General features: G+C 50.8%; 1 protein-coding gene across 1 annotated transcript in view; it reads left to right on the forward strand.

Annotated features, from left to right (window-relative positions):
- The first annotated feature begins 5041 nt into the window (after positions 1-5041).
- The window catches only part of LOC142570552 (transmembrane 9 superfamily member 2-like), a 44338-nt gene continuing 22671 nt past the window's right edge, over positions 5042-26708 (forward strand). The window contains exons 1-4 of the mRNA XM_075678927.1: positions 5042-5110; positions 8860-8939; positions 15446-15554; positions 22837-22969. Coding sequence (XP_075535042.1) covers positions 5042-5110; positions 8860-8939; positions 15446-15554; positions 22837-22969 — 391 coding nt within the window. The remainder of the gene's footprint in view (positions 5111-8859; positions 8940-15445; positions 15555-22836; positions 22970-26708) is intronic.

Raw genomic sequence — 26708 nt, forward strand, 5'->3', positions numbered from 1 at the left:
CCCTTATCTGGAACAGAATAAATTCCTTTCGAAGGCAAAATAAAAAACAGAAAGAGAAGTCATCAAGGCATTCCACATCCATCTTATTCAGTCTTTACAGTGTTGCTACACCACCATTTGCTTAGCCTCCTATGCCAAAAAAATTGTCGAAAATAAAATGACCCGATACCCATGTTTTTCACCATCCAAGCAGTGTTTACTGTATGTTGACCTATATGTTAACACTGAGCTATACGATAAGCTTAGTGAAAGTTAAAAAAGAATACTGGGTGTTCATTTGTTTTTTTTTAGACTTAAGAAGGGGTGCTTAAAAGCGAGCCACATTTGCAAAATGCTTGAATAAACAGCAACTACCCCGGTCATGCGCTAATTGTGGCCATGCTGTCGCTGCAAACTTCTTAATCTCACCCGCCCACCTAACTTTCTGCCGCCCCCTGCTACGCTTCCCGTCTCTTGGAATCCAGTCCATAACCCTTAATGACCATCGGTTATCTTCCCTCCTCATTACATGCCCTGCCCATGCCGAGTTTTCTTGATTTCAAGTAAGATACCATTAACTCGCGTTTGTTCCCTCACCCAATCTGCTCTCATCTTATCCCCTTAACGTTACACCCATCATTCTTCTTTCCATAGCTCGATGTGTCGTCCTCAGCTTAAGAAGAACCCTCTTTGTAAGCCTCCAGGTTTCTGCCCCGTAGGCGAGTACTGGCAAGACACACCAGTTATACACTTTTCTCTTCAGGGATAATGGCAACCTGCTGTTCATGATCTGAGAATGCCTGCCAAACGCATCCCAGCCCATTCTTATTGTTCCGATTATTTCCGTCTCATGATCCGGACTCACGGTCACTGCCTGCCCTAAGTAGATGTATTCACTTACCGCTTCCAGTGCCTCGCTACCTATCGTAAACTGCTGTTCTCTTCCGAGACTGTTAAAATTTACTTTAGTTTTCTGCAGATTAATTTTCAGACCTACCATTCTGCTTTGCCTCTCCGGGTAATTGAGCATGCATTGCAATTGGTCCCCTGAGTTACTAAGCAAGGCAATATCATCAGCGAATCGCAGGTAACTAAGGTACTCTCCATTAACTCTTATCCCCAATTCTTCCCAATTCAGGTCTCTGAATACCTCCTGTAAACATGCTGTGAATAGCATTGGACAGTTCGTATCTTCCTTCCTGACACCCTTCTTTATTGGGATTTTGTTGCTTTCTTTATGGAGGACTACGGTGGCTGTGGAGTCGCTATAGATATCTTTCAGTATTTTTACATACGGCTCGTCTACACCCTGATTCCGTAATGTCTCCATGACTGCTGAGGTTTTGACTGAATCAAACACTTTCTTGTAATCAATGAAAGCTATGTATAAGGGGTGGTATTAAAATGAGATCTTTCGTCTCCTGCGATAGCTTACTGGTATCCTGTCTAACGAATTTATAACCAACTTCTATTGCACACTCCTTAATGATGCCCATAAAATGTTCGTTCATTGCTTCAAGACTAAGGTCATCTTCCCGAGTTAAAGCCCTATACCTCTTCTGTAGCTTAATCCGAAATTCCTCTATTTTCCCTCTTACCGCTAACTCATTGATCGGCTTCTTATGTACCAGTTTTTTCCATTCCCTCCTCAAGTCTAGGCTAATTCGAGATCGTACCATCCTATGGTCACTGCAGCGCACCTTGCCGAGCACGTACACATCTTGTATGATGCCAGGGTTAGCACAGGGTATGAGGTCTATTTCATTTTTAGTCTTGCCATTAGGGCTCCTCCACGTCCACTTTCGGCTATCCCGCTTGCGGAAGAAGGTATTCATTGTCCGCAAATTATTCTGCTCTGCAAACTCTACTAATAACTCTCCCCTACTATTCCTAGAACCTTTGCCATATTCCCCCACTGGCTTTTCTCCAGCCTGCTTCTTGCCTACCCTGGCATTGAAGTCGCCCATCAGTATAGTGTATTTTGTTTTGACTTTACCTATCGCCAATTCCACGTCTTCATAGAAGCTTTCGACTTCCTGGTTATCATGATTAGATGTAGGGGCGTAGACCTGTATGACCTTCAATTTGTACCTCTTATTAAGTTTCACAGCAAGACCTGCCACCCTCTCGTTAATGCTATACAATTCCTGTATGTTACCAGCTATATCCTTATTAAACAGGAATCCGACTCCTAGTTCTTGTCTCTCTGCTAAGCCCTGGTGGCACAGCATGTGCTAGCTTTTTTAGCACTGTATATGCTTCATTTGTCCTCCCAACCTCACTGAGCTCTATTATATCCCATTTAATGCCTGCTGATTCCTCCAATAGCACTGTTAGACTCTCCTCACTAGAAAACGTTCTAGCGTTAAACATTGCCAAGTTCAGATTCCAATGGCGGCCTGTCCAGATCCAGAGATTCTTAGCACGCTCTGCTGCATCACAGGTCTGACCGCCGCAATGGTCAGTTGTTAATTTTGACATGGAGAAATTTTAGAGATTCGATGTTATGGATGGATGGATGGAATAACTTTAATGAAAGGTCCTGCGAGCTACGGGGCGCAAGGTCCCATACTGCCATTTATGAAGGATCTACAACCCCGGAACAAACATAATTTAAAGGACATCTGCACAGCATGCGCACATGTAAACAAGTAGCGGCTAGCAGACGACGCGCCGCGCCGTCCACACTATCGGGCTTCAGCCAGTGTCCGCCAGGGGGCGACTCCAGTCGTTGTCGCGGCCAATAGCGTTGGGGACCTGGTGTCGCACAAAAACCGGGGTCGGCGTCGGCGTCCTGTGAGCGAAAATTGCCGTATATATTTAGGTACATGAATATGCCACGCTTTGCTATGTGACAGGCGGTATATGCAGGTTGTATTGATACACCTGTAAATCACTAAGGTTGCGCATACTTTTTACATTCTTGACCAACTTATTCCTCGCAATGTTGAGTGTGACAGCCCACAAACAAATGCAATGAAACAAAACACTCACAGCGCATGTATTTTATGTTAAATCTTCTCAGACTGAAATACTGAAAGGGCGAAACAATAACAGAAAGATAAAAAATGATGTAATACGTTGGCGCGGCTGCGCACTATCTCCGGGATCGGCTCACTTGAGAGACCGCCTTCGTACCAGAAAGCTCGCCTCCGTGCATAGCGTTCACCGTCAGCGTTTCTCGGCAAACATTACGGTTACATATGCTGCAGTTGCTTGGATGTGTGAGGAGCAGTCAGGGATCCTTGAATGCTATCCCGTTGCACTCTTAAAGGCGGAGCATAAGCGTCCTCCAAATTTTTTTAGGCACCGTGCTGGAGAAAGTTTCTGAGCCTGACGTCATGAACACAGCGGCCACACTACTGCCCAGTCCCGGGAAGGAAAAAGAGAAGAAAAGAAAAAGAGAAAAACTCTACTGGTATCAATTTTCTTGAAAGTCAAGGTCCATACGTATGGCCAAGCTCGGCGAGGAACTTTGGCTACTCTGTATTACACAAATTACATGCCAAACAATATCGGATAAAAAAAAGAAAGTGGTGGCTTTTCACGTGGTCACATTACACTGCTAAGCAGAAACGCACGGAAGAGCCTCCGGTTCCATCAGGCAAAGTCAAAAGTGACTTATTGCAGACTTCAGCCACACACGTTTGTCAAAGGAGACCAAGCAAATGGTCCGCAACGTTAACGGGCGAAATGCAAAAACGCCTGTGCACCGCGCACTGGATACACGGTAAAGACACCCATGTGGTCAAAAGTAATCCGGAGTCCCCCACTATGGCGTGTCTTATAGTCAGATCGTGGTTTTGGCATGTAAAGACCACATAACTGAAGAAAGCATGGATGGCAGGTGCATTGCGTGGGTGGGGGTTGAACTTCTGTTGCATTCTTGACTTATCACTGACACACTTGTCGACTTGCGCTGTCTGAAGGCCGTTATCATTGGGTTTGGCTACAGGGTCTGCGATATTTTACTGCACTGTCATTGCCATTTTTGTGAGGCCAATTGTCAGTAATATCCGAAATTACGGCTTGTGATGTGTGATATAATTACTGTAAATGCATGTTTCCTGACTCGGAATGACGCTGCTGTCGCTTCACACGCACGCACACACACACACACACACACACACACACACACACACACACACACACACACACACACACACACACACACACACACACACACACACACACACACACACACACACACACACACACACACACACACACACACACACACACACACACACACACACACACACACACACACACACACACACACACACACACAAAAACAACGCACTGCTTTCGTTTCATTGTAACGTATGCCATTAATGATGCAGTCATGCAAATCGCGTTTTCTGCACTTAAAGCTCGCCTTCGTGAGTGACGCACTTTCCCAACTCGAGCGTTACGGCAATGCATTGTGCTTACATGAACGTTCTGCAGGAGCTTAGACACTTGTGAACACCACACCAAGTGCAAAGCCTATTTCAAACCATTCGTTATTTTGCTTTTCTTGTTCGCGTTTGCTAGCACCATGTAATGACGTTGAACAAACTGAACCGTGCGAGAGGTACTGGGATCGATACCCAGCACCTCCACCACAACTGTTACGAAGAGTTGCGAAGAAATGGTTTTATTTACAGGCGATGGATGATGATCGTAGCGTGGTCGTAGCGCAGCCCGGCCTCTCAAACGCTTCGTTCTCTTCGTCTCCTCTTCTCTCTTTTTGTCCGCGCCTTTCGTATCCGTCACATTATATATATATATATATATATATATATAACGTCAGGCACACGTGACCCGCAGCGCTTTGGGTATAGAATTTCGCCGCTAGTTCATTGCCCTATACGCGCTGTGGTTTGCCAGCTTAACTGCTAAAGAGAATGTATGTGGTATGACCGTTGACCTAAACGGGACTTGGTGCCGCAGTGAACCCGCACAGTGCCCGCCGGGGACAGCAATGGACACCACGTGATTTCTTTCTTCTTCTTTCCACGCCCATCGATGGTTCAGCATTTCGCACAAGCACGGCTTGAACTGTGACTCCGGCGAGCCCATGGCACTGAGCTCGAGCGAGTTCAAAGGCGAACTGACGATCCCCTACTCCTACAGCGTCGCATTCGTTGTGAGTACATTCGTTAGCTAACTGTAGCATCGTGTGGCAAAGGAATGGAAACGGTCCATGGTTGTGTGAAGGTTTTTTCGTAAACCTCAATGCACGGAGGAACTGCCTCAATGCCTTCTTTCTTTTTTTTTAATGTTGTCATTTCTGGCTGTGCAACGACCACTTTACTATCTTCGACAATAGATGAAAACAAGTCTGTTTTCTTTGAGACTACACCAGGTGGTTTTGTTGTAGTTGCAATAAATATTTCGAAATTGCCTCCGGCAGATAGCACAGTTCTAATCAGTGTGTCGTAATGGAACGAAAACAAAAACAAAAGCGAAAAAAAAACGACATTTCTAACCGGAACGAGCATGTAACCAAAAGATTATTTATTATTTTATTTCGGAGTGAAACCGAAATATTAGCTATCGGTTTTCGGTTCAAGGGGAAAGTCGGCAATCCGAAACAACCGACGTCAGGCAACGTCAGAATTAGCGCTTATCTCAGGCAGGGATAGTGCGAGCGATAGCCGGTGGAGGGCTCCACTAATCTAAGCCTGTCGTTCCGTGCACTAGTATATCGGCATCGTTGCAAAACTTAGGGCTTGCGCGCTGAAGAGCTTATAGTTTAGTTGTCTACGGGTACAACGCCTTGTCACCGAAAGTTCATCGTTCGTTTATGTTCGTTGAAGTTCGTTTTATCGTAACAGCGGTCTCTAATTTCGGCGAGTACACTCGACGACGCGCTGTTCCTGAGATTATGCTCAGCGCCTTTTGACTCAAGGCACTGAGCCTGATCTCAGATTTCATAATTCACTTATTGAGAAAAATAAATGTATTTATGTTTTTGTCGTTACTTGGCTTCGAAAATTTTTGCATGCGAACCAAAACCGCTGTGAACCATTACGCATCACTTCTTTTTTTTTTTTCGTTCCGGAGTAGCGAACCGGACGGACGAAACAAAAAAATAGAACGAAAAACATTTCGTTCCGACACCCTAATTCTAACCCTTCAAAAAGTTACACGATGAAGCGGCCGTTACATCTACGAGAAATCAGAATGCTTAGTTCAATAATTAACACAATTACAATAATTAATTTTTAAGTTAGTTATCTTACGGGACACATTTTTTTTCTACGAATTAGAGCCGGTGAGTTCGCAAGGCGTATCCACTTGAAACGAACACCCTCCCCTAAAATGAGGTATCCCGCTTGTTGAGAGCTATACCATAGCACTTAATTTCTTGAGTAAGAATAACGCAGACGGCCAGTACTAGCCTAAATCTCCGTAACTCCATGCATAACAGAGAAACTAGAGAATAACCTAACAATGGCGCAAAAAGAATTAAAAAAAAAATGATGGAACGGAAAACGACAGGCAGTTCACAGTCGCGAAGACGGAAACTGCAGAGCGAACAGGCACGGAAGAATTGAAGTCGGGGATGGTCAGCTAATGGTGCACAGCAGCTGTCAATCGATGCTTCTTTAGAGCAACAGTATTAATGGACGCCCAGGGTGGAGGGGGAAGCACAGTCGAAGACGGCAGGTGATTATCTGCTGCGACGAACTTTTTAAATTTACAGGCAGAGTACGGAGTCGGCTGAAGGGCGACGGCTTCCGCGTGGCAATGTGTGCGTGAATAAGCTGATCACCATGACGATGGTCAGCTACATTCGGAGTCTGGGCTAGTTTTGTTAGGCATCCTATATACAGACGATGGAGCTAATAGACGGGTCAGTCACTGGAGCTGGCAACGCATACACACACGCTGCTAGGGGTAATAAAACTGAGCACACTGAGCGCTGCATATACGTGTATGTGCACTGCTCCTTGGAGGTCGTCTCCGTTAGTGTTCGCCGATGCAAATAGGACGGCGATGGATAGACACGTGGTTTGCAAATGTGCTGTCGCGGGTGGGGTGGGGCCCGTCTCCTGCCGATAAGAATGACTGAAGTATTTCGCTCGTCAACCGGAGAGTGCGCTCAAAGATGGTCTGCCTCACACGCAGCGATTGATTTGGCCGTTCGTTTGACCCAGATAAATGACGAGAGCCGGCACAATTTAACATCCCGTCTCTTCTTTTGTACTCGTTATCGTTCTGTAGTGTGGCGCATGGTATTGAGATAACAATCTAGATGTAAAGATTGTCTGCCACAAAGTGCCGGCCCAGTTCACTACAAACCCTTGTCAACGAGCATAGTGCACCGTTACGAACACCAACTCGCAAGTAATTAACTCTCAGTAGTTGCGTACGCAATTATTGAGTGTTAGTTACTTGTTAGTTGGTGTCCATAACGGTGCACTGTGCTCGTTGACAGGGGTTGATCGTGAAGTGGGCCGGCACTTTGTGGCAGACGATTTTCATATTTAGTTGAAACATAGTTAATATTATTAACGTTTTGCGGCATACAGTGGAAATACCGTGACGTGAGCTATACTGCTTGAAGCTCGTACGAGCTTTAAGTAGTATAACCACAAAGTTCGTACGACGAATCACAGTGGTTTGCTGGCTAGCTACGGTGGACGCTTTGGCAAGTTGGCGATGAAAGGCACCAAAGAAAAAAGGCACACGGACGCATCGCTGTTACCTAATTAACTGAATATTACTGATTGCACTTATAATTATTCACTTTAGGGGACAACTGCCAAAATGAAGCTCAGCAGCGATGAAGTCGCATCCGTTTAGCGGAAATCCCGTGCTTAGCTCTGTGAAATTCTTGTTCAATTTCTGCGGTGGCATGCACCGGTATTGTAATTAACATATACTCATCAACCCGATGGAAGAAAGGAAGTGTTGGTACGTGTTGACCGACTTGCTCAAGCGCTCCGACCCGCGGTAAGATAAGCCATGTACTCGCAATCTTATTAACGTGACCTACTAATCTATCGCTTGGGCGCATATATCTTTTCGCTGAATGGCAAAATAGGTCCCGTTCTTCAACGCCTGTCTTGCAGATAGAAATGCGAATGGTCGAAAATAAAAAGAACAACTGAATACTGCGAAAAAGCGCATCATTTTTTTTTTTGCACGAGCACCTGAAAAATTGGCCAATGCTGCCAGTCCCCCATAGTAGTAACGCAGTTTTAACAAAATTTTGTGGAGGAAACAGATCTTTTGGTCCCCTCTCTGCGAGAGAAGTCGCCGAGCGATAGCAGTGTGATACCGACTCGGAAGGGCTAGAGCGCTGACCTTTGGTTTTACGTATCTGTAAGCATTGACGCTATATTTGTAGAGTATTTGTCTTTATGTCACTCTCATGGCATGATATCTGCTTAATCTTGTATTTCTCGTTAACCAAGTAAAATATATTGACAGCCTGTTTGTCCCATTTACCTATACGTAATGTACATAATCGGCCTGCTACATATATTTGTAATAGACTGCGTGAATTATAGTTTCTGAATTAAAGAACAAGATACCAAAGAATCGATAATTATACTGACAGAAATAGGCGCTATTACTTTTCCGAGTATGGTAACAAATCACGAGGACCAAGAATTACGGCAGGACCCGTCTCACGATGACCGCGTCTTCGTTTTCAGGGCGTCAACCCTTTGAGCGTCAGGGACGTATCAGTACACATTTTCGCGTTTCTGTCCCGCCATGTTCCTTTAGGCATTCCTTTTGCCAGATAGGAATGCGAGGATCACAGCAAGAGAGCATTTGCCGCTATCCGTGTTTTTTTTTTCATTTCTACACGACCCGATGCAAAAAACCCGCCAGTGAAAGGTTTAATCATTTCCGGATATTTTGCATCTTGACTTGCAGAGGAACGACCGCATCCGCTGGTCATCTCGGTGGGACTACATCCTCGAGTCGATGCCCCAGGCCGACATCCACTGGTTCAGGTTCGTGCGTGAAGGTGTCACGGCAGGGTGCTCTGCAATGCGTGTCAAGGCAGTTCGAAATTGATGGTACAATGATGTTACAAAAAAAAAAAGAAGAATTGCTGCAGCAGTTAAGCGAGCCGTATCAATGTATCAACGTATCAAATGGTAGTTTGCTAAGTGATGATAGAAAAAAAAAAGATGTGAGGTGACCGTTTATTTTGCTGCGCTCTCGGGAGGCACGTCTTGCACTGCAATGAAATTCTGCGGCCATTCAGTTTTGCTTTCTCATTTTTAAACTGTGTCCGATATTGGTTGTCCTTGTCTACCATAGTGAACATTCGAACAGGAAGGTACTTAGATTATTTGCGGCGTACTTTTAATGAAGCCTCACACAATACTAAGCTGTTTTGTATAACACAATAATTCACCCCGTTGTTTAATATGCATCCGCCTCTTGGTACCTATACAAACAGCGTGAAATGACTTGAATCTATACAAAGAAAATCTGTTCCTTTCATCCGCCATAGCTACAGTGGCATTTTTTCACTGACACGGACATTGCAATACATTAACCGTTAAATAATCTTGTTGGGTTATACCGTCCAGCGAGCCCACGATGTGGCCAGGGAGTTACAATTAACTCCCGCTCCAAACGTGGGAGTAGCGCGCTCTATGGGACCTTGCGCCCCGTAGCTCGCAAGACCTTTCATTAAAGTTATTCCATCCATCCATCCATAACATCGAATCTCTAAAATTTCTCCATGTCAAAATTAACTGCGTGTCTGGCTTTTGTGACGGCAGTCACACCATAATTGGCAAAAAAGAAGGGTGTAATCATAGTTGTCACGTCTTAAACGTCCGAATGTCTTTGTTTGACACGTTTGCCAATTCGGTTAGCCTTTTTTTTTTACAACTGTAAGGAAGAAGTGCGCCGTGCCGAGCTCCGCAGCCGGATCGCCAGCGCTACTGAAGTGGGGCTCGGGCTAGACGCTGTTCCTGGTTTTGTACTGGCTAAGCCTACGCTGTTGCGTCTTCTTGTCCGCGTCCTTCGTGTCGTCCACAGCCGTGTCGGACTTCTTTGCCATAATTGGTGGAGGTTTGCTGGGTCTCCTGCAATCCTGGAATTGCGCAGCCGGACTCTCCCTGCCATCATGACCACCGAAAGCGCCACGAGCTTACCACCACTTACCACCACCTGATCCCCAGTCTACCGTATGCCCCGGCACGTTCCGCCAGCGGGACCCTCCTATCTTTAGCGGCACTGACGACCACGACGTTGATGACTGGCTCTCATCATGCGAACGCGTCAGTCGGAACAGCAAATGGGATGACATCACGAAATTGACCACCGTCCCTTTCTACCTCACAGGAATTGCCCACTTGTGGTTTCGGAACCACGAAAGCGAAGTTCCAAGCTGGACGGTGTTCAAGACAAAGTTCAGCAAGGTCTTCGGCCGCCCTGCTGTGCAAAAGCTTCGTGCCGAACAGCGTCTGCAGTCGCGCTCTCAGCAGCCTGGTGAGAACGTCACCAGCTACATTGAAGATGTCATCGATCTCTGTAAACGCGTCGATGCATCTATGACTGAGGGCAATAAAATCAAGCATATCATGAAGGGTATCGACGAGGATGCGTTTCAGATGCTCATTTCAAAGAGCCCCTCTACTGTTGCCCAAGTTATTGAACTGTGCCAAAGCTATGACGAGCTCCGCCGTCAACGCCTCCTCACCCGCCATCGTGTTCCCCATCAGGAATCGTTGTCCGGCTTGACCTCTCCTTTCTCAGATGCCACCCTCCTCTCGCAAATAAAGGCTTTCGTCCGGGAAGAAGTTGCTCGCCAGCTCTCCCTGATCTCCAACCCACCGGAGTCAAGTTCGTCCCTTAGCCCAACCCTACGACACGTTATAGAAGAACAAGTGTCCGAGGTCCTTCCTCTGGAACGGGCGCCTCAACTCACCGCCCCATTGACTTACGCCGACGCCGTCGCACGACCACGACCACAGACCTTCCGGGCTACGCCCCCGACGCCTAGCCCTGTTTTTACCCCCACGCCGCCACGACCTCCAGTTCATCGAGTCATTAATCCCTGGCGTACAGCGGACAATCGGCCCATCTGCTATTCGTGCGGTATTCCCTGTCACGTTGCACGCCTGTGCCGCCGCCGTCCACTTCATCCACGTGACGACCCCACGCACAGCCGCGTACGACCATCCGTTGCCTTACGCTCCTGACCGCGATTTACCCCTTCCCCTCCCAAGCCTTCGTCAAGTTTCTGACCGCCGTTCTCCTTCTCCTCGTCGTCGCTCGTCCTCCCCGATGCATCGCCGTCCCTCTCCTGCTGACACGGAAAACTAGGTGGCGCAGTTCCTGAGGCAAGAACTGCGTCACCGCCGCAACGCTCAAGCCCTCTTCTTTCGCCGACCAACGTTATTGATGTCGCAGTTGAAGGTGTCTCTGTGCTTGCCCTCATTGACAAAGGTGCCGCATATCCGTAATTGCCGAAAAACTTTGCCGCTCAATACGAAAAGTCACGACGCCTTTCTTCGGTCCTTTACTCCGCACGGCCACAGCACAGCACGTCCAGCCGGTGGCTGCGTGCACCGCCAGACTTGAAATTCAAGGAGTGCTCTACGCAGTCGAGTTCGTCGTTCTTCCCCACTGTTCCCACGATATTATTTTAGGTTGGGATTTTCTCTCCCGTCACCAAGCTGTCATTGATTGCTCCCGTGCAGAAGTCGCCCTCTCTTCGCTTGGCAATGCCATATCTGATGACGTTTCGCTTTCCTGTACCAAGTTGTCCCTCACTGACGACATCCAAATACCTCCACACGCATCCGTTCTGGCACCTGTATCCTGTTCTGTCGCCTCCGACCCTACCGTACTCTTCACACCTTCGACTGCTTTCGTTCATCGCCACCTCTCACCACTCCCAACTGCGCTGCTTGGCCTTCAAGCTGGCGCGACTCACCTTCCTGTATACAATTACTTCCCATTCCCGATTACGTTGCTTCGCGGTGAATCTCTCGGCACTGTGGAGCCTTACGACGCCATTACCACGTTGCAACTTCCTATTGGATCGCCAGAGGTCAATATCCTCTTGCAACTTCCTATTGGATTGCCAGAGGTCAATACCCTCTACTGTAGTCCCGTGACGTCCACATCGCCTGAAGACGTTTTCAACCATGTCATCGACGATGCCTTAACCCCAAACAACGCCATGACCTTCTTCGTCTCCTCGAGAAATTTCACCCTGCTTTTGACAGCCATACCACTTCTCTGGGCCGAACGACGACTGTATGTCACCGGATTGACATCGGCTCTCACTCACCGCTACGGCAGCGACCATACCGCGTATCGTCGACCGAACGGCGCGTCATTGATGAGTAAGTAGGTGACATGCTAAAGCGTGGTGTCATTGAACCATCCGACAGCCCATGGGCATCGCCAGTAGTTTTAGTTAAAAAGAAAGATGGCTCGATCCGCTTTTGTGTGGATTACCGTCGCCTAAACAAAATAACCCGAAAGGATGTTTATCCATTGCCGCGGATCGACGGCGCCCTAGACTGCTTACAAGGCGCAGTGTTCTTTTCCTCCCTCGATCTGCGCTCTGGTTATTGGCAGGTGCCTATGGCTGCAGACGATAAGCCTAAAACTGCTTTCATCACACCAGATGGCCTATACGAATTTCGTGTGATGCCATTCGGACTTTGCAACGCGCCCGCGACTTTTGAGCGGATGATGGACACTATTCTCCGAGGCCTCAAATGGAACACGTGCTTGTGTTATTTGGATGATGTAGTAGTGTCTGCACCAGATTTTCCTACTCACCTTCATCGCTTGGAGCAGGTTTTACGCTGTGTCAGTGACGCTGGCCTCCAACTAAACCTGAAAAAAAATGTCACTTTGGCGCACGCAAGCTGACAATTCTCGGACATGTCGTGTCGAAGGACGGCGTTCTCCCTGATGCCGCTAAGCTCCGTGCTGTTACAGAATTCCCGATGCCAACGTCACTAAAAGACTTGCGCAGTTTCATTGGCCTCTGTTCGTACTTCCGCCGCTTTATTCGAAATTTCGCTTCGATTATGGCACCACTGACAGAGCTTCTTCGAGGAGACCCCCATCTTTCCTCATGGTCCCCGGCTTGCGATGATGCCTTTACGACGCTACGTCGCCTGCTCACAACACCACCGATACTGCGCCATTTCGATCCAACTGCTCCCACGGAAATCCATACGGAGGCTAGCGGTGTTGGTCTTGGCGCTGTGCTCGCCCAGCGAAAGCCCGGCTGCCAAGAATATGTTGTTGCTTACGCAAGCCGCACTCTGACGGAAGCTGAAGCCAACTATTCCGTCACGGAAAAAGAATGTCTCGCGATCATCTGGGCCATCACAAAATTTCGCCCATACCTGTACGGCCGGTCCTTCGATGTCGTTACCGATCACCACGCACTTTGCTGGTTGTCGTCTCTCAAGGATCCCTGCGGCCGCCTAGCCCGGTGGGCACTGAGGCTCCAAGAGTACGATATCCGGGTTGTCTACCGCTCAGGCAAGAGGCACGCCGATGCCGATGCTCTTTCGCGCTCGCCTGTCCACGCCGAAATTGTCAGTATGTCCTTCCTAGACGACCCACTTCTCCCATTCGCTTTTGTCGACATGGCTTTGGAGCAGCGCAAGGACTCCTGGATTTCATCTTTGATAGACTGCATCTCTAATTCACCTACGCGCCCACCAACCCGAGCATTACGCCGACAAGCTTCGCACTTCGCCATCCGCGACGGAATTGTCTATCGCCGTAACTACAGTTCCGACGGCCGCAAATGGCTGCTTGTAATACCTCGGCAGCTCCGCACTGATGTATGCGCCGCTTTCCACGCCGACCCTCAGTGCGCACACGCTGGTCTCTTCAAGACCTACACCAGACTACGTCATAGATTTTATTGGCGTGGTATGTACACATTTGTGCAAAAGTACATTCGCTCTTGCACAGAATGTCAACGCCGGAAGCCTGATCCTTGCCGCCCTTCTGGACCAATGCAACCTTTGCCGTGCCCTTCGCGACCCTTTGACCGGGTTGGGATAGACCTCTACGGGCCCCTGCCATACACAGCTGCTGGCAATCGCTGGGTCATTGTCGCTGTAGACCCACCTCACGAGGTATGCAGAAACGGCCGCTCTGCCAGCCGCGACGGCTCGTGACGTTGCCTCCTTCCTCCTCCAACGCTTCGTTCTACGACACGGCGCTCCCCACGAACTCCTGAGCGACCGTGGCCGCGTCTTTCTCGCCGATGTCATTCAAGAACTTCTCGCTGAATGCCGCATTATTCATAGCTGTACCACCGCATATCACCCGCAAACAAACGGATTGACAGAACGCTTTAACCGGACTCTTGGCGACATGCTTTCGATGTATGTCGCCTCCAACCACACCAAGTGGGACCTCATCCTTCCCTATGTCACGTACGCCTACAACACAGCACCCCAGTCAACGACAGGCTTTTCTCCCTTCTTTCTTCTATATGGCCGCGAACCATCATTTCCCATTGACACTATTCTCCCTTACCGTCCCGACTTATCAGAGGGTACACCGTTTTCCGAAGCAGCCCGGTATGCAGAAGAATGTCGGCAACTAGCCCGCTCCGGCAAGAACAAGCGCTACAGAAATTTCGTCATGACGACGGACGCCCCAACCACCAGTTTTCGCCTGACGCTCTTGTTTGGTTGTGGGTGCCTCCTACTTCGACACAAGGTGTCTCCTCCAAGTTTGTATCCCGATACCATGGACCTTACCGGGTTCTACGCCAAACTTCTCCGGTGTACTACGTTATCGAACCTCTGACGCCCCCTACGGACCTGCGTCGCCGAGGCCGCGAAATTGTGCACGTAGATCGGCTCAAGCCGTATCACGAGCCCTTCGTCCTCACGACGCCTTAGGCCTCCTGTGCGGCTCCGTCTTCAGCGAGGGGGGAAGTTGCAAGGAAGAAGTGCGCCGTGCCGAGCTCCGCAGCCGGATCGCCAGCGCTACTGAAGTGGGGCTCGGGCTAGACGCTGTTCCGGGTGTGACTGGCTAAGCCTACGCTGTTGCGTCTTCTTGTCCGCGTCCTTCGTGTCGTCCACAGCCGTGTCGGACTTTGCCATACAACGCACGATAGAACCTCGTAATTCACTGTCAGGCACAGTTTGTACCTCGCCGTGAAATGTTTTTGAACGCCACAGGGGTGTACTTTTCGAACACGTAGCTTATTTAACCTGTACAAATTTTTTTTTAATTGCACGTGTTCCATTGCCCCGTGTTAATTGCTTCAATTATTTGTTTGGCTTCTTATGGTAGGGCTAGAGTATGTAAAGCTAACTAACAAAATAAGTATGGCGACGTGGACAATCATATTGCACACACGCCCCATTGGCCCATTGGAGAACTCAATAACGACTATCGGCGTAAAAAGAAAATAATAATAAGAAAAAAGGGATGCATTATCAGATGTCACATGGCGACAGGCTTTCAGCGCTTCACCTGTTTTGCCTTTCAGCATCGTGAACAGCGTGGTCATTGTGCTGTTCCTCACCGGCATGGTGGGCACGATCCTGCTGCGCACTCTGCACAGGGACATCGCGCGCTACAACGAGCCCGTCTCCGGGGTGAGCAGCCACCTGCCGCGATTCGCTCGCTTCCTGTAATGCGCATTTCTGCGGCGCGGCTTGAGCATGCAAGCTTATCCCTGAAGAAAAAAAAGACGAACCGCAAACAGGAGCAAAACAACAAGTGTCGTCGTTTTTTGCTCCTGTTTGTGTTTCGTCGGCTGGTGTCAGAACTGCCGCCCTTGGCGTGGCCGGGGCGGTCCTAGCTCCGGTGCGCGCGCTCGGAGCTCCCAGATGTCAAGGCCACAGCCTGGCCTGAGGAAGGGGAAAAAAAGCTTTGGCGTCTGTGTCTTTCAAGCCCGGTTATGAGCAAAGGTCTGAGACAGGCTCGTGAGTTCGAGCCCCGTAGGGCGCCTGGGTGGGTTCCCGCACTCGGCCGTGGTCCTCAAGAGCTACACGGAGACTATGAATGGCCGACGATTTTTTTATTGCGATAGCAATTGTATAGACGCTCCAGGCGCATTTTTGCCGTCGGCATGGCCGTGATGATAACACCGTTGCTGCGTGCTGTATGCTGCATGTGCGAGTGAAAGCGTGCGAGGGGAGCCGACGATCGCGGCTTAATGTCACGCGCGCAAGGGGGGAAAAGCGGGTAGGAAGCGCGCCGTCTTCAGTCGCGCGCAAGCCTCTGGGGGGAAGGGAGGGAAGGGAGTGGCGTTGTACTATGGGAGTACCTGCGTGTTGCGCAGCCGCGCGCTTTCGCGCGGACCGTATGTTGAAAGCGATCTGCGTTAGGGGCAGAGTCTAGATGCGCCAACGGCTCGTACCTTTACGCGTGCTGTGTTCTCGCCGCCCAGTTTGGCTCGAAGCGATAGACAGCACGAAGGTCACTTCGGTCGCAGCTGCTTCCGCGCATTCTCATGCACAGCGTTTTGACAGCGAGTGTCCGCGCTCATCGAGTGCGATGTCATGTTTGCTTGTGCGCGCTGACATCATGCTTGTTAATTAGGTTAGTAAGCCAATGTCTACAAGCATATACGGCCGTTAAAACTACTATCCTTACTCCGTATAGCTGTGTAATAATTTCCCATCGCAATCGATGCCTCGCCTTTCGGGCGAAACTGCGACTTTTTTTTCTTCCTCCGACATAGCGAGGCTGGCTCTGGCGGCTGTGAGTTCCGACCGGGCGTACCGGAACTCAGAGCGTGCTGCCTGTTATAGGCAGTAGTTTTCCCAGCAGCCGGTGAGAGGCACGCCGCCTCAAGCGGTAAACATGCCGTACAGCAATCCAAAATTAGGCCAAGAACAAGTTTTCCTACATGTGCTTGCTTGTTGCAGTGGGAAAGGATTTGCCTATAGCTTTAGTTTCAAAGAAAGTGTAGGCCACTGAAATTGTGACCGCACGCACGAGTGGATCTTAGGCACTGCGGTGGTACTGCGATATTGCGCGCTGGCTTGTTCTTGTGCCTGTAGAATTTTCCCGGTCGCTGGGGCGCCTAAAGCCAATATCACGTCAGTGCACATTTAAAACTGCTGAAAGTTATTTTTGAGGTTGCATAAACACTGTCGCACTCTTTATAGCACGTTTGAGGATCACGCTTAGCAAGCTTGAACATTTCAGAACGTTATGTCTTTATATTATTATCTCGAAATACCGGCAGCCTGGTGTCATCGACATTATAGTGCCGCCATGACACAGAGCGAAATTTCCTGACATTGTGCAGCCATAATGATAGGTGTGATGCTGATGACCATGATTATTATTATTACTTTAATAATAATAATAATAATAATAATAATAATAATAATAATAATAATAATAATAATAATAATAATAATAATAATAATAATATTTGCTGCGCACTTCTGGCTGCACCCGCGTATGGCGGCCGCGGCAATCATGACGCGAGCCATGATGCATCGTCACGTCATGTCGCTTTTACCTTGTGGCTGCTGAAACCGGAAGCTGGTTCGTAGAAACGAGCAACAAGAGTGGAATATTTAAGGCGTTCTCACGCTTGCCAATATTTTTTCTAGGGTGGGACTTTCATTTAACGCGAACAAAAGTGATGTCGGAAAGGTATTGTCAGTGCTCATTTAACAGCAGCGCCACCACAAGTGCTGAAAGGCGTTCTTGCCGTAGCCGCAGTAGGTTGTACTGTTTTGCATCTCCGTGGGTCTCTTGAGCGATAAACGCCGTCATGGCGTCAATGGGGGCTCCATTTACGAAGCGACTGCCTGCGGTAACCGCTAAAGTGCTTGCAGAGGTCCGTATGCAACCAGCTCAGGTATGTCAGGTGGATCCGTACATCAAAATGTATGGATGTAAATAAGACTGCTCAGATACAACTCCATGTCGTATAAAGTATATGAGACTGCAATCACGTACCGCATCCAAACATCTTGACAACGACAAAATAACGTGTGATATTTACAAACGTGCGCTTGGCAATATAGTGGTATAGTATAAGGTGCTTTGGAAGTCTCGTCTTGCCTTATCGCTGTAGATCAGAAAAGACCATTCCTGCTTCAGAAGTAGTCTGCGTGAGAAATAAAAAAAAAAAAACTTTTCCTAAAGCCTACATGAGCCAACTTATTTTTCAAAAGATATTCGTTGAAATCAAGGGCCACAAGTATAGAACGAAATTATTGAGACGCTCTGTTATCCCGAGCCGGGTACGCTAATATTTCGGAACTTGTCTGGTGTTCTTGTGAACACAGTTTTCCTAATAAATTATTTTTGACGAGCACCTCTGCATCTAATACGTGGTATTTTACTTATGAAAATGCGTCCTATAACTGTCACCGGTAAGTTGTACCGCACTAATCTTTTTTTCCTCAGGAACGCTGAATTTTTGCAGTAACGTTGCATGAATACAAACTAAAACTTGTATTTTACTGGCGGTGTTTCAGCCTACCAATTTTATTGAGAGATTGTTTTTTGCAAGTTTGTAGGCATATTTTATTTCTATTGAATGCATACTTAAATGTGTGCCCTTGTGCGCGTAAACCACTTTTGGGCTGGGCACGGCAGTCACTGCAGTGTCTGCACATCAAGTGCAAAGACAATAAAGAGAAACGTAGAGTACTACTAAAACATTACGCAAGATTACACATGTAAAAAAAAAAGGAACAAATTGTCGAGAAAGAAAGTGAAGAAGCAATAACATACATTGGCTGGTCGTTAGAGAACATAGATAAGGCGTGGCGAAAAACAAAGGTTTATGCGGGCATAAATAACAGCATATGTAAACGGCTTCACAGACTTAAAACATTCCTTCAGGCAGTGGCTTCACAGGCTTAAAAAACACGTTCATTCAGGCAACTGATTAAGGTAAAAGGAAGTGTAAAAATCCCTGCTTATTTTTACGGAAAGTGTATTTGTTTTAACAACATTACAATGGGCAAGGCTCACCTAGATTCTCAGCTTACTGTTGAGAACAAAAGAAGAAGACGCGCGCTATCATCGCCCACATGGGACTTCTAATAAATCACTCGCACCGAGACAAGCTGTGCCGACGCACGCGCAGTCGCATCGTTCTTTACATTAGGTCGCCATGACTCCCTGGAAGAAGAGTGCAACATATCGTCGACCGACTATACGCCGTCAGCGCGGCGTCATTCGTGCTGTCGCTGCAGGAGCAATCGCTGCCGAGGTCTTGCAAGCAACGGATACGAAGCCTAGCGACTTACAAGTCGATAGGCTTCGATATTTCTCCTCGACCTGGAAGACAAATGGCATTGTCTTGCTGTAGTGAACGCCAAGATCAAAAAGCTCGTGGTCGACGACGAATACGAAGCGAAATTAATCGGGGCCCCACACCACCACGAGATCAGCCGGGTTCGCGTTGCTTTGAACTCCTGCACCATTCTTGGATCTATATACCCGCTGACTGACAGCCATATGCGAAGCCCCCACAGAGTATAAGGACGAACCATCTCGTCCAGGCGGTTCATCCGGTGAGCACGTGAATGTCACTGCAGACGGCAGAGTACCGACGCAGCGGGTATGTCTACCGAAGCTTCAAATCGAGGCGAGACTTACAGCGTGAGCTCACCCTGAGCTGGCGCTGTACCCTCGCACTTTGTACCCCGTACAAAGCGATTGCTGACGTGCGCCCCCCCCCCCCACATCACCACCAGAATTGGGGATAAATTCGAACGACTCGAAAAACGAAGCATAATCGAAAAATGTTTCAACCTTCGAGAAAGAGGCGATACGACAGTTCAATAATCTGCACGAAGCAGCCGACATCAAGGCTTCCGACTGAACGCGCAGGCGAAAAGACATCCTGCAACTCCAGACGACGTCTCCCGAGTGGCATGAGCGGGTCACGCGCAAGGCATTGAGCCTCGAGCAAGGAGATAAAATAAAAAGCATCAAAACGAACCGCTGGCTTCACAACCACAGCTGAAGAAATCGCCATCGCTCACTCAGCGAGGAGACTGACCCCCACCGGTGAAGCGGCGTTCGGAACCGCAGAACCCGTGTGCAATTTACTGACAGCGTCGAGGCCTTCTAAAGGGCTCGTCTTCGGCGACAAAACATGCTCCAGCTAGCACAACAACCGCCGCACGGATGGTTACGTAACAATTGAAAAAGCCCGCCACTTGCGGCCTCGCCGGTCTTTCAGGTCGACGCACGCGTGCGACGCTACTCCGTGATGATGATGGTGTAGTATAAGGTTTTTATGACGATGATGTATAGGGTTTTTTCGGCGCAAGGGCCAGGGATGGCCGAAGAGCGCCAAGAAGCCACTACTCCGCAGAAAACATCCCAACGTCGACCCAGCCATACGTGACGACACTAACCTTTTCGACCAAAAGGCTCGTGGACCAGCAGAACTATTTCCCGGCCCCCCATATATACAGCGGCAAATCCCGCAACCGCCAGACATGTCCACGCTGGCAACCACAATCAAAGTCGAACGAAAGTGGGCGATTGTCCCGGCATTGTCATCTACCGCGGACCGTCGTTCCGATGTAACCGTGGACGCCTCCGTGCCGCCTACATTAAGAACAAGAAGAACAAGAACGATGACACAGACGACCCGGTCTTCATGAACAGTTGCGAGAAGAAAAGGAAGCAGCGCCCTCTGGTGGCCCCTCCTGTCACCCGTGCGCTGTTGCGTGGTTCATGAGCTTCCGTTCCAGCCTCCAGCGGCAACCGCCGCTGTAACCAGCCCGACAGGCTCTTGCTGCCCCGAAAGCTGCTACGAGAACGGCTATGAAGTACTCCGCCGCCAGCTGGGGAAATTCGTCCGAGACAGATGAAACTCGGGAGAAGTTTAGAAGACGACGCGGCGCCGGCTGTCATCATCAACCATCTCGGCCGTTTTCTCGTGTGCGGCAATGTGTGGAAAACAGAGGAGGAAGACTCGCTGTATCATCTATCATACGGGAATGGCGAAACGGTGTTCTAATAAAGCAGTCGCACCGAGATATAGCCGACGGAGTTCATTGTTCTTTACATTACTCTCCAAGCGGTTGAACTTGCAAGAGAAATCATTCCGAGTGAATGTACAAGTGGTGTCAGATTAAAAAAAGTTAAGCACATTTAGCTGCATTACTGAACACAAAAACGCCTCTTAAAAGGCATACGATGCGTAATTGGCGTACTGACAGAATTTCCGGAATAAGTCTACAGATTGTTAGGTTAGCTCTCACGAACAACTTTGGTGTAAGAACTTTTCATGAACCCAGGCCCTGAAGCCGGCCAGTGCAGAAGACTAGTTGAGGTACTTTGAGACAAGTATCACTTTCCCTTTACATCTGATCCCTGAACGTGCTGGAAGTACATTAGAGCGTCTCAACTTTACGTGTTGCGCAATTCTTTACCATGCTACATGATATGTGGCCCACATATGTGCCACCTCTTCGCAGAACTACTGTAGAGATCCTGGTGTTGTTGGCGCTGATAGATGAAATTTTTAGCATGGCCGGGGGCTCGATCAGAGCGTACTACATTGGGCGTTTTGATCCCGCTGCCGTTATTTTAACATAGCGTCATCGCCTACTGTGCTTTAGCGTATGAGTAAATGAACAATACAATAAGAAATTGGGCTATCGTAGCGTTTTGCATCGCCTACGCATCACGATTATGATGAACCAAAGCTAGATAATGTTGTGACGCTATCTAGTAAGTATAAATCGAAACACTTTCGAGGCTCAGTGGCATCTCTTGTCAGGCTTGGCAGCGTTAAAATGAGCGGTTGATCACGTGAATAGGAAAACGTCACTAATGCATTGTCTTCAGTGTGTGATGAGACAAAGCGATGGCCGCTTTTACCGTTTGTGTATTGCTGTAAGGACGTAGAACAAGGAGCAAAGAGGAATTCGGATCAAAACGGGTCGTCTTGGCGCTGTTATGCCTTTGGAGAATCGGGGCAACCCGCGGTATCCGCCGTGTTAGTCGGCGATATAGTACGCAACAGGTGCACAGACGCTCTCTCACGGTAACTTATCAGTGCAGCATATCTCATATTATGGGAAGCCAAAACTGTATTTATCGTTACACGCTGCTTCTCTTCAGGCAGTGCGCAATTACGACCTTTTGCGAAAAAAAGAGCATACTTGGAACGCCACCACTATGCTACATGTATTTTGGTGCACATTTAGGGGACGATATCTCGGGCAGAACTGTAGACTCACGGTTCCTGCCGCAGGCCAAACTGTTGGGCCAAACTGTTGGTTTCAGGTGTTTCACCACATCAAGACATCTATAATAATCACGCTGCGAAAACCACTGTAAAATTTTCTCGTTCTCCTTCCACTCACAGTAGTTGTACGAAATCACTTTACTGAAACCTGTTTATCACATTCCAATAGCGTTGTTATTTCGTTGTTGTCACCTACTATATTGCTTTGACTTGTTTGCTGTAGCGCCATTGTTTTTCTTTTGTACATTTATATAAAGTGTTCGCACTGGTTCTCTCTCTCGTGGTACGTAGCAGCATGTACACAATAAACAGACCATTTTTGAAGGAGCCTGGGGCGCTGTCTAGCCAAGCTTTGTTATAAGCATGAGAATCGAGTAGACAAGTTTGTGATGAATTTAAAAGCGAGGTTGGCATATCGAAAAGGCCGTTGCAAGTGGCCACAATAGAAGGCTGGACCGGTCTATAGACGTGATGCTAGCCTAAGGTGGCGGCGGTTATTTAAGGAGCCGTTGTGGGGATTCCTCCCGTTTTCATCCTGGCTGAAATGCATGCGTTGAAGTTTTGCTTCGTGTACGCTTCTTTGCCTCCTGAGCGCCATTCGATTCGCTCGCACCACGGACCCATGCTTCGCCCTCAGCCACCTCTCATGTATGGACCCTCTATAACCTCTCCCAGTCGTGCAGGAGGAGGCCGAGGAGGAGACCGGCTGGAAGCTGGTGCACGGAGACGTGTTCCGTACGCCGGGCAACAGCATGCTCCTCTCGGTGTTCGTGGGCAGCGGCATTCAGATCTTCTTCATGACCTTCATCACGCTGCGTGAGTGTCGTCGGGACCATCTAGGGAGCCTTCGTTCGTAGACACGCTCGAGCGTAGGCGCGTCTATGGAGGCGCCCCACGACCATCGTTGGCAAAGCGCCGCCGGCGTAAGCAACCGAACCTGACCGACCGGTGGAGATACGCCCCACGGCCTCCGACAATGCGCGCGCGCGCGCCAGCTCGCAGAGAGGCACCGATCGCATTGCCCCGATGCGGCGATATTGTGTACTTCGTAGACAGGACGTGTCGGAAGAGAGTGCCGCTATGATCATTGTCTAGAAATGTAGTGCGCGATTTACGTTCGCGCAGTATTGCGAGTACCGGGAAAAAAAATTACCGACGATTACGTTACTTCCTAATGCGAAATTTGAGCGCAGCAAATAAGCTGTTTCACCTTTTCGATAGATTGAGGCAAAGAAATCGAGCAACACATCTATGCGCTATCACAGAATTTTTTTTATATTTCCCGTACTCCTGGATCATCTCGACGGCGGCGACGGTAAGCTTCTGCTTCGGCGGCACGCACCTCTGGATTCTGACGGCGACGGCGCTGGGCCTCTGCTCCGGCAGCTCGTTTAGCAGCAGCAGCAGCAGCAGCAGCAGCAGCAGCAGCAGCAGCAGCAGCAGCAGCAGCAGCAGCAGCAGCAGCAGCAGCAGCAGCAGCAGCAGCAGCAGCAGCAGCAGCAGCAGCAGCAGCAGCAGCAGCAGCAGCAGCAGCAGCAGCAGCAGCAGCAGCAGCAGCAGCAGCAGCAGCAGCAGCAGCAGCAGCAGCAGCAGCAGCAGCAGCAGCAGCAGCAGCAGCAGCAGCAGCAGCAGCAGCAGCAGCAGCAGCAGCAGCAGCAGCAGCAGCAGCAGCAGCAGCAGCAGCAGCAGCAGCAGCAGCAGCAGCAGCAGCAGCAGCAGCAGCAGCAGCAGCAGCAGCAGCAGCAGCAGCAGCAGCAGCAGCAGCAGCAGCAGCAGCAGCAGCAGCAGCAGCAGCAGCAGCAGCAGCAGCAGCAGCAGCAGCAGCAGCAGCAGCAGCAGCAGCAGCAGCAGCAGCAGCAGCAGCAGCAGCAGCAGCAGCAGCAGCAGCAGCAGCAGCAGCAGCAGCAGCAGCAGCAGCAGCAGCAGCAGCAGCAGCAGCAGCAGCAGCAGCAGCAGCAGCAGCAGCAGCAGCAGCAGCAGCAGCAGCAGCAGCAGCAGCAGCAGCAGCAGCAGCAGCAGCAGCAGCAGCAGCAGCAGCAGCAGCAGCAGCAGCAGCAGCAGCAGCAGCAGCAGCAGCAGCAGCAGCAGCAGCAGCAGCAGCAGCAGCAGCAGCAGCAGCAGCAGCAGCAGCAGCAGCAGCAGCAGCAGCAGCAGCAGCAGCAGCAGCAGCAGCAGCAGCAGCAGCAGCAGCAGCAGCAGCAGCAGCAGCAGCAGCAGCAGCAGCAGCAGCAGCAGCAGCAGCAGCAGCAGCAGCAGCAGCAGCAGCAGCAGCAGCAGCAGCAGCAGCAGCAGCAGCAGCAGCAGCAGCAGCAGCAGCAGCAGCAGCAGCAGCAGCAGCAGCAGCAGCAGCAGCAGCAGCAGCAGCAGCAGCAGCAGCAGCAGCAGCAGCAGCAGCAGCAGCAGCAGCAGCAGCAGCAGCAGCAGCAGCAGCAGCAGCAGCAGCAGCAGCAGCAGCAGCAGCAGCAGCAGCAGCAGCAGCAGCAGCAGCAGCAGCAGCAGCAGCAGCAGCAGCAGCAGCAGCAGCAGCAGCAGCAGCAGCAGCAGCAGCAGCAGCAGCAGCAGCAGCAGCAGCAGCAGCAGCAGCAGCAGCAGCAGCAGCAGCAGCAGCAGCAGCAGCAGCAGCAGCAGCAGCAGCAGCAGCAGCAGCAGCAGCAGCAGCAGCAGCAGCAGCAGCAGCAGCAGCAGCAGCAGCAGCAGCAGCAGCAGCAGCAGCAGCAGCAGCAGCAGCAGCAGCAGCAGCAGCAGCAGCAGCAGCAGCAGCAGCAGCAGCAGCAGCAGCAGCAGCAGCAGCAGCAGCAGCAGCAGCAGCAGCAGCAGCAGCAGCAGCAGCAGCAGCAGCAGCAGCAGCAGCAGCAGCAGCAGCAGCAGCAGCAGCAGCAGCAGCAGCAGCAGCAGCAGCAGCAGCAGCAGCAGCAGCAGCAGCAGCAGCAGCAGCAGCAGCAGCAGCAGCAGCAGCAGCAGCAGCAGCAGCAGCAGCAGCAGCAGCAGCAGCAGCAGCAGCAGCAGCAGCAGCAGCAGCAGCAGCAGCAGCAGCAGCAGCAGCAGCAGCAGCAGCAGCAGCAGCAGCAGCAGCAGCAGCAGCAGCAGCAGCAGCAGCAGCAGCAGCAGCAGCAGCAGCAGCAGCAGCACAGCAGCAGCAGCAGCAGCAGCAGCAGCAGCAGCAGCAGCAGCAGCAGCAGCAGCAGCAGCAGCAGCAGCAGCAGCAGCAGCAGCAGCAGCAGCACAGCAGCAGCAGCAGCACAGCAGCAGCAGCAGCAGCAGCAGCAGCAGCAGCAGCAGCAGCAGCAGCAGCAGCAGCAGCAGCAGCACAGCAGCAGCAGCAGCAGCAGCAGCAGCAGCAGCAGCAGCAGCAGCACAGCAGCAGCAGCAGCAGCAGCAGCAGCAGCAGCAGCAGCAGCAGCAGCAGCAGCAGCAGCAGCAGCAGCAGCAGCAGCAGCAGCAGCAGCAGCAGCAGCAGCAGCAGCAGCAGCAGCAGCAGCAGCAGCAGCAGCAGCAGCAGCAGCAGCAGCAGCAGCAGCAGCAGCAGCAGCAGCAGCAGCAGCAGCAGCAGCAGCAGCAGCAGCAGCAGCAGCAGCAGCAGCAGCAGCAGCAGCAGCAGCAGCAGCAGCAGCAGCAGCAGCAGCAGCAGCAGCAGCAGCAGCAGCAGCAGCAGCAGCAGCAGCAGCAGCAGCAGCAGCAGCAGCAGCAGCAGCAGCAGCAGCAGCAGCAGCAGCAGCAGCAGCAGCAGCAGCAGCAGCAGCAGCAGCAGCAGCAGCAGCAGCAGCAGCAGCAGCAGCAGCAGCAGCAGCAGCAGCAGCAGCAGCAGCAGCAGCAGCAGCAGCAGCAGCAGCAGCAGCAGCAGCAGCAGCAGCAGCAGCAGCAGCAGCAGCAGCAGCAGCAGCAGCAGCAGCAGCAGCAGCAGCAGCAGCAGCAGCAGCAGCAGCAGCAGCAGCAGCAGCAGCAGCAGCAGCAGCAGCAGCAGCAGCAGCAGCAGCAGCAGCAGCAGCAGCAGCAGCAGCAGCAGCAGCAGCAGCAGCAGCAGCAGCAGCAGCAGCAGCAGCAGCAGCAGCAGCAGCAGCAGCAGCAGCAGCAGCAGCAGCAGCAGCAGCAGCAGCAGCAGCAGCAGCAGCAGCAGCAGCAGCAGCAGCAGCAGCAGCAGCAGCAGCAGCAGCAGCAGCAGCAGCAGCAGCAGCAGCAGCAGCAGCAGCAGCAGCAGCAGCAGCAGCAGCAGCAGCAGCAGCAGCAGCAGCAGCAGCAGCAGCAGCAGCAGCAGCAGCAGCAGCAGCAGCAGCAGCAGCAGCAGCAGCAGCAGCAGCAGCAGCAGCAGCAGCAGCAGCAGCAGCAGCAGCAGCAGCAGCAGCAGCAGCAGCAGCAGCAGCAGCAGCAGCAGCAGCAGCAGCAGCAGCAGCAGCAGCAGCAGCAGCAGCAGCAGCAGCAGCAGCAGCAGCAGCAGCAGCAGCAGCAGCAGCAGCAGCAGCAGCAGCAGCAGCAGCAGCAGCAGCAGCAGCAGCAGCAGCAGCAGCAGCAGCAGCAGCAGCAGCAGCAGCAGCAGCAGCAGCAGCAGCAGCAGCAGCAG

This window comes from Dermacentor variabilis, chromosome 2, assembly GCF_050947875.1.
Source record: "Dermacentor variabilis isolate Ectoservices chromosome 2, ASM5094787v1, whole genome shotgun sequence".
In the NCBI taxonomy this organism is placed as follows: Eukaryota; Metazoa; Arthropoda; class Arachnida; order Ixodida; family Ixodidae; genus Dermacentor; species Dermacentor variabilis.